Raw genomic sequence first — 8,186 nt, 5'->3', positions numbered from 1 at the left:
AACATCACTAAAGCTACATGCAAAAACTATATTTAATATTTACTCTCATGTTTCTTGTGCTCCGATCACGTTCTGCCCAAAAACTCAAAAACACTGAAAATAATAATAATAAGTTCTGCTACCAGGCGCTGTGCAAAAATATCTTCAGATAAAAGGCTGAAACACAGTGAAACCAGTCTGTAACCAGTCTGTGAACCAGTCAGTGAAACCAGTCCTAGTTGTGTGTCCTTGGGCAAGACACTTTACCCGCACTGCCTCCAGTGCACTCACTGGTGTGGCGCGCCTTGCTGGTCATTGTATGACACTTCTTGGCAGCAGCCTTAAAAACTATTTCCCATATTAAAGTATATAAAATAAAATAAAAATTAAAAAAAGCCTTAAAAACAATTTCCCAAGTATCTAAAATAAAATAAAAATAAAAAAAACAGTCAGTGAAACCAGTCTGTAAAACCAGTCAGTGAAACCAGTCTATAAAACCAGTCAGTGAAACCAGTCAGTGAAACCAGTCAGTAAAACCAGTCAGTGAAACCAGTCAGTGAAACCAGTCTACGAACCAGTCAGTGAAACTAGGCTATGAACCAGTCAGTAAAACCAGTCTATGAACCACTCAGTAAAACCAGTCTATAAAACCAGTCAGTGAAACCAGTCTATGAACCAGTCAGGGAAACCAGTCTATAAAACCAGTCAGTGAAACCAGTCTGTGAACCAGCAGGCTCACAAACATCCTTCATGCTTCGATAAAGGTGCGATATGAGGGTTTAGATGTTCACCTTCTATAAACCAAAAACAGGTTTAAAAACATCAAACAAACATGTTCATGGTACAAATGTGGAAATTAGATATCACCGCTGAGTATTTACAGCTTCAGGCAGGAAGTTCTGTCTGCTGCAGGTCCTCCATCAGTGTGGGAACAATAAGGCGAAGGAACAAGTCCATCAACCAATCAACAGTTCGGTCGCAGCTCTATAAATGAATGCTTGATCAATAATCAGTTGATCATTGTCAGGCCGTTTACAAGAACAATGATTTTGTTGCGACTCCCTGACTGACAGACAGCTCTGGTGGTTTCAGCTTTATTGGACAACTTTCACAAAAAACAAAATTTAAAAAATCAGCTTCGTCTTGCTTTGGAACCATGAGATTATTTACAGTCACATGACCTCTGAGATATCCAGCTGGACTCTCAGGAAAACACGGAGCTGATCAATGAATCAATCGTCTGACCTGTAGGAAGAGGAAGGAGTCAAATCTAGGACTTTGTGGATGCAGCCATCTTATTGCTTTTCCCTCCAGCACTCACTGAACCCTGTGACGTTTGGATCAAAGCGTCATGGCGGTGCGACAAGCAGACATCAGGACGGACATGTATGAGGGTGGTGCTGGATGATTGACGGCAATCTCACAATCCCACAGTTCTCTGTGAGGTCACTTCCTGGTGAAGCTGGGAACCACCAGAACTGCGATGGCTGCCAAGGCGACCGCCACCACCGCCAGGTTCCAGCCCTCAGCGCTGCTCTGCAGAGACACGAGGAGTCACATTAGAACCTTCACAGTGAAACAAAGTACGACAGCGAGGACACATGACCAACCCGACAAGCACAATGGGAAAAAGATGGCGCCCTGACAGCCTGGAGACAAACCTACATGCACCCTACTAGCACCCACAAATCCCTGTACAGCCCCAAACACACACACACACAACCTGCCGCACTGCTCTACAACAACCTGCAATGGAAGCAAGAACAAGAACAGGAAGCTTTAACCCGCTGCTCCGCCTGAGAACCACGAACACCCACCAGCAGCATGGACCACAGCAAAATGCTGCCAATCACAGGAGACTGCGGTCCACGTTAGTCTGCATGTGGGACAAAGTTCAGGGAGCACGGCGGGCTGATTCACCTGACCCTGACTGAACACCGTGGCAGTAGAGAAGCACAGCGTAGCACAGAAAGAAGGGAGAGGCCATACCTGGTCCCCTCTAGGACGCCAGCTCCTCCCACCAGCACCAAATCAAGGCCACTATTACAATCATTCCTATGAAGGGGGTGGAGAGGACAGGGGGCTCAGATGGACGGGTGCAGTTCTGAGAAAAGACAAGAGGCAGGAGTGTCGGGAGGAGGGAAAAAACCAGAAAATAATCAGACTTATAAAGTCAGTGAGGGAGCAGGAGGCAAACCAGACAAAGGACAGAGAGGAGGGACAGACAGACAGACATCAGTTACAGAGTGTAAATGTGGCGGCGAGCAGACAGCAACATGGCGGCGAAGGAACAGGAACGAGAGCAGGGATCAGCACCAAATCAGGGACAAAGACACGATGGAGAGCCGAGGCAGCAAGCGTAGCACCAGGAGCAGCCACTTCCTGTCCTTTAAAGATGTCTGCCGACACCCTGCGGCGCCGCTTCAGGAGGTCAGCGGCCGTGGTGCTGCTTCAACCGCCGCACTGCCGACAGCGCCATGTGGGAGAATCATTCGATAAAGGGGAGCAGAGGCGAGGCCTCGTCCCTGTTAACGGGTCCAACAAGGGTTTTGATCATGTCCCGGGTCAAGTCCACTTCAAAAGTGTCAACACCAAACGCAGATCACATGTCACACATCTCACCAAGAAGAACGTCCAGACCACGTCAGGTGAGGTCAACACACATGTCCAAAGTCCTGAGACACACGTCCACATCAAGTCCATGTCAAGACGTGGCCAAAGACCTGCTGGTCCAAGCAGACGCCAGCCTGGTCTGAGAGCTTCACGTCATGTGTCACTAAATCTAAGGTCAGTCAATCAAAAAACAATCAGCCAATCAGAAGGAGCTTAAGGAGCTGGGTCGGCCGGGTTGGTGGTGGCTGTGGGAGGAGGCGTTCAGCAGGAGCAGACAGATGATGGACACACAGCTCTGAGGCCACAGATGAAGAAGCTCATAACAAATGCTGAGAAACCGGCTGCGTGTAGGAAGCAGGATGACATCACAGTGCTCCGACATGCAGACAGAGGACACGGAGCCCTGATCCAGACTTACCTTCCTCTGAAAGTTTTAACCCTAACCTGTCAGGTGCTGTTACACCTAGCACAGTCACATAAAGTCTAGATGAGGGCAGCGCTCTCTGACGCTCTGACCTTTGACCTCTCACCTGGGACTTCCTGCCCACCAGTCTCTGCAGCTCAGCCTTGCAGCACTGTAGTTCCTGCTCGAGCACCGTGCGCTCCCGTTGGCTGCGGCCGTACAGCTGCTGTAGCTCCGCCAGCTCGTCCTTTAAACCGTCACACTGATGGACACACAGAGAAAAACAGGCTCAGTCTCACCTGAGAGTAGGGACGTCCTCCAGAAACATCTCTGATAATGATCCTGTCATCTCTGATGATTCCTTTAGACACAAGGTCCCACTCTTACCTCTCTCTGGACTTTCTGGGATGTCTCCTCAGCCTGTCTCAGCTGGACCTTCAGTACATTGAGCTCAGAACTGCAGATGTCCTTCTGGACTGAACATGAGTCCAGATCCTGGTGTTCAGACTGGGACAGGGTGATGTAAGTGTCCACCTTCATCTGGACATCCCGCTGATGCTCAGTGCCACCCTCTCCTCTGACTGCCAGGTACATGTCATCTCGCCTGAGGACACATCAGAGAGAGGACTGATGGACCTGCGGACATTCAGGGGACTGATGAACCTGTAGACTTTCAGGGGACTGATGGACCTGCGGACATTCAGGGGACTGATGGACCTGCAGATTTTCAGGGGACTGATGAACCTGTAGACTTTCAGGGGACTGATGGACCTGCGGACTTTCAGGGGACTGATTTCAGGGGACCTCTCATTTTCTCTCCTTAGTCTGGCTCACACTGGTCTCAAGACCTGGATGATGACCTGCAGTCCGGCCCGTGAAGTCTCTCTTGCTCTACGTTGTCGGGTGGCACAAACACGATCCTCTGAGCACCCTCTGACCTCTCCTCCACTCTCCTTAGTCTGGATCATACTGGGTAATATCGTCTCATAATCTGTGTTAACTGTCTTCCTTGTAGTTCTGTGCCTCGCTCTCGCTCTCTCTCTTTGCAGGTCTCAAGACCTGCATGCTGACCTGCAGTCTGGTCCCTGATCTCTCCTGTGCTCATCGACTTCACTAGCCCCTGCTGCTCATCCTTGCTATCAAATTACTATTCCTACTTATGGACCGACGATATATATAGATATCTATTGCAATATAATCACTGTTTCATCTTGCTGTCATGTTTGCTCTGTACTGTATCATGTTTGTATCATGTTTGCTCCTCTCTCTCTCTCTCTCTCTCTCTCCTTCATCCTCTCTCTCTCTCTCTCTCTTTCTCCTTCATCCTCTCTCTCTCCTCTCTCTCTCTCCTTCATCCTCTCTCTCGCTCTCTCTCTCTCTCCCTCATCCTCTCTGACTAGCAGCAGGACTGGTCCCCCCTTAAGTTGACGGGTCCTGCTCAAGGTTTCTGCTCAAGGTTTCTGTGCGTTCCTGTGAAGCGCTTTGAGACAATGTCTGATTGTAATATGCGCTATATAAATAAAACTGAATTGAATTGATGGACCTGCAGACATTCAGAGGACTGATGGACCTATGGACCTGCAGACTCAGTTTGACTTACTCATCTCGTTGCTGCTGCAGTTGCTCCACTTTGTTGCTCAGCTGTTGGTTGTTGGTGGTCAGTGTCTGGCGCTCGTCGGTCAGTGAGACGACTTCCTCCTGCAGCTGAGTCACATCACCTGCAGCCACACATGAACCTAAGTGTTTCAGTAATGGGCTGGTGTAGCTTTATTGTGTAGCTGTGTAGTGAAGCTGTATTGTGTTGTGTGGTTTTGGTATGTTGTGTTGTGTAGTTGTGTTGTGTAGTTTTGGTGTGTTGTGTTGTGTAGTTGTGTTGTGTAGCTGTGTTGTGTAGTTGTGTCGTTGTGAGTCTCACCAGGCGGCATGCTGTTGCGGTGTTTCATGCTCATCTCGGCTCTCAGCGTGGTGATCTCCAGCTCGTATTCTGCGGTCGTGGCGTAGAGTCGCTGAAGCTCCGCCCTAAGACGACACAGCTCCTCCTGCAGGGAGGCGATGTCATTCTCCCTCTCTGCCGCCGCCTCCTCGGCCGCCTGCTGCAGCACCAGCACTTCCTCCTGAGCAGAGCGCAGCTCCTGCTGCACCTCCTCCAACTCGCTCTCCTTCTCCACCTCCAGACTGTCCATCTCCTCCTGGACAGAGCGCAGCTGGGCTGCAGGGGACAAACAGAGTGTGTGTCGGTGTGTGTTCTGCAGTCTGAGTGGACAGGAAGCGGCGCGCCCACCTTGCAGTCTCTGGATCTGTCTGGTGAAGCTCTCGGCTTGGTGGGCGCTGGCCAGGCGCTCCTCCTCTAACAGACCTGAGACAGAGAGGAGACACAGAGGGAACTCAGTCGGGGGGAGGCGTGTGTGTGTGATGTGGCTCCTGCTCCTCACCCTGCAGCTCCATGAAGCTCTCCTCGTTCCTCTGGGACACCTCCCGGGTCTCCTCCAGCTCCAGGAGCAGCTGTATCACCTGAGCTCTCAGGTCCTCCACCTCCTCCTCCTCACTCTTTGCTCCTCCTTGTTCTTCATCCTCAGACTTCTCCTCCTTTACTTCCTTCTCCTCCTCCTGCTGCCCCTTTTCTCCATCTCCCACCGTCTCCTCCTTCTCCTCCAAAGACTCCCTCTCTTTGGCCGTCAGAGTGTCTGCCAGCATGGTGGGCTGCTCAGTTTTTAGCTCACAAAGCTCGTCTGCAGACAGAAAAACAGAAAAACACCCTGAACCAGCTGTAAGGAGGAGATCTGTGCTGTGGCTCCACCTGGTGTTGAGAACAGAAACAAACATCGGGTGACAACAGAGTTGGACACAAACAGACGGATCAGAACATCCACTGCAGGGCACCAGGGCTCCAGCATGATCTGACCCAACAGATGAGCTGCTGGAAGCTCTTCAAGGGACAGATCACATGGACTCATAGCTGCACCTGACCTGGGGGACACATGGAACCAGGACGGGGTGAAGGCCAGCCGGTGGAGGCAGTGAGGTGCTTCATGTGAGCTTCTGCTGGGAAACCTGCTTGCAGACATTAGTTTGACACGTAGCAACTAGCTTAGCATTGCTGTAGACCATATCCACCCTTTGATGGACACAGTGGTCCCTGATGGACTCCTTCAGCAGGATGATGCTCCTGCCAGTGATGGTTTAAGAACACAACAATCAGTTTGAGGTGCTGACTCGGCCCTTCAGGGGTTGGCGGAGTCCAGGCCTCCCCAGGTCAGGTTGCTGGGTAGCATTATGGTTGATGTGTGAACAGATGAGCTTCTGGACCAGCTGAGAAAACATGCCTGTGATCTGTTCATATCAAATACTGTTTAAAATGCTATTCATGAACACGATGAGGTGATGAGAGTGTTTGTGTCTGAGGTCACAACTGAAATCTCCCATCATGCCTCCTGCTGTCGTCCTTCATCGTCACAGAGTCTATTAATAGCTCGGCTCTTCTCCTCCTCCTTAGGAGGGTCAGTAACACAGCTGAGAGTCAACATGTCCGCCAAGAGCGTGTCTGCAGTCCGTACCCTTTTCTGGTTGCTGTCAGGGTTCAGGTGTCTGACTGCAGGGCTGCTGCTGATTGGCCCAGGCAGGCAGCCAATCACATTCCTACACTGACAGCATCACTGTCACAAGGATCATTCATGAACTGCTGCATCATCAACATCACCATCATTATCATCATCATATGTATAACAGTTTAAACAGGACATGTGGGCGGGCTCTTTTACAATAAAAGCCTGCACATGTGAGCAATCATCAATCATCATCAATCATTTTTACGATTGTGAGTTCAGTGAATAACCCTCTTTCATTGGAGGCTTTTATTGTGACATAGGAAGTGCAGATCATCAGATTTAGTAAGCAACAGTATGTCTGATGTGCTCAATGAATTATTGATCACTGATAAGTTATAGTTCAGTTCAGACTGACCAGAGGAGTCCAGGACCTCCTCGATAACGGGTGGAAGCCGGAATCCATCCATGTTTCAGGCTGATGGAGGAGGAGCTGCTTTACAGAGAGGAGGCAGGATCCAGGCAGAGGGGATAGGAGGGAGCCGGCTCACGATCTGGGCAGAGAGAGGTGCTGCAGTCCCTTCATCCTCCTGCAGGGGGACCGAAGAGAGGGGGAGGAGGGGACACTGTCAGAAAAAAAACACAGAAAAACTGTGCTAGCACCAACACTGGATCACACAGGGTCACTATGATGCACCACAGGATCACACCCAACCACCACAGACACACACAGCTAACAAACATCTGATGCTAATGAGACTAAGCTAACATACAGATGTAATGATGAACTGGTCCTTTAAGCTGAGCTGAGAGCTCAGGTGGCTCTGTGACCTTCCTCTGTGCTTCTCTGCTGTGAAACCCCATGCATCATTCTGCTGTCACACACACACACACAGGAGACATACCTGGATGAAGCAGCTCTCCTGGTGAGTTGACAGCGCACACTGCAGACCTCCTTCTCTTCCTCCTGTTGTCCTATTTTTCCTCCTCACTATCAGCTCCTCTCTCACTGTGATGCTGAGCCACGTCACTACAAGCCTTAGACACACTCAGCCATGATGTGAATGCACAACAAGCCCACATCACGTCATTTTTTAACCCTTTGCTGGCACAAGGACAGACGTGTGTGTGTGAGAGACTGGGCTGCTGGTTTGAACAGGAATTCATCAGTTCATCCACTAACTGATTTAAAAATATAACACACACAGACACACACAGCCTGCAGGGTCCTGATGCCCTGCTGGTAAAAATGCTGCAAACTCTCCACACCTCTCTCACTTCACTGGTTGCTAGGCGACAGACATCCAGGCTGGGTGGTCATGTGATGATGGAGCAAACAAAATAAAAGAGAAAAGTAGCAGATTACATGATGGGCTCTTTGACTGATGTGAGCTGATGGAGCCTCACTTCACAGGGGCAGAAAGAGGAACCAAAGCCTGGACCACAGGACCAGCAGAACCCTCCCGAACTCACAGCAAGACACAGCAACACACAACAACCAGCTGCTGCGGCTCACATGCCAGCTTCACGTCACTGTTAGGATGTGGCTAGATTGTTTCAGTTAATATCCAGCAGTGTGGCTCTCTTCCAATAATACACAATCTCTACAATGCTAAAATGACTGAATGAGGCTAGGTGGTGGCAGTTAG

The 8,186-nt window shown here is 50.1% G+C and overlaps 1 protein-coding gene across 3 annotated transcripts; it reads right to left on the bottom strand.

Annotated features, from left to right (window-relative positions):
* Window positions 1-336: 336 nt before the first annotated feature.
* Window positions 337-7,566, bottom strand: LOC114426860 (coiled-coil domain-containing protein 136-like). 3 transcript variants are annotated; one of them, XM_028394535.1, is made up of 10 exons: window positions 7,443-7,566; window positions 6,956-7,127; window positions 5,428-5,724; window positions 5,277-5,351; window positions 4,911-5,204; window positions 4,596-4,713; window positions 3,383-3,599; window positions 3,123-3,257; window positions 1,969-2,083; window positions 1,424-1,515 (listed from the first exon to the last, which is right to left on the bottom strand). In XM_028394535.1, exons 2-9 carry the CDS (start codon window positions 7,005-7,007, stop codon window positions 1,979-1,981), a joined length of 1,293 nt encoding a protein of 430 aa, XP_028250336.1. In that variant the 5' UTR covers window positions 7,008-7,127; window positions 7,443-7,566; the 3' UTR covers window positions 1,424-1,515; window positions 1,969-1,978. The 3 variants fall into 3 exon arrangements, with proteins under 3 accessions (XP_028250328.1, XP_028250336.1, XP_028250319.1); XM_028394518.1 differs by having other exon boundaries at window positions 4,911-5,351; XM_028394527.1 differs by lacking the exon at window positions 1,969-2,083 and having other exon boundaries at window positions 337-1,515; window positions 4,911-5,351.
* Window positions 7,567-8,186: the final 620 nt, after the last annotated feature.

The sequence above is a fragment of the Parambassis ranga genome, chromosome 2 (assembly GCF_900634625.1).
Source record: "Parambassis ranga chromosome 2, fParRan2.1, whole genome shotgun sequence".
Classification (NCBI taxonomy): domain Eukaryota; kingdom Metazoa; phylum Chordata; class Actinopteri; family Ambassidae; genus Parambassis; species Parambassis ranga.
This window is presented reverse-complemented; position numbering and strand designations above follow the sequence as displayed.

Coding starts and splice junctions, on each gene's coding strand:
- LOC114426860 (XM_028394518.1), bottom strand. CDS start 7,007: ATGGATGGATTCCGGCTTCCACCCGTTATCGAGGAGGTCCTGGACTCC. Junction 3,600..4,595: donor CTGCAGCAGCAACGAGATGA/GTAAGTCAAACT, acceptor ATGTGTCCTCAG/GCGAGATGACATGTACCTGG. Junction 2,084..3,122: donor TGGTGGGCAGGAAGTCCCAG/GTGAGAGGTCAA, acceptor GTCTTTTCTCAG/AACTGCACCCGTCCATCTGA.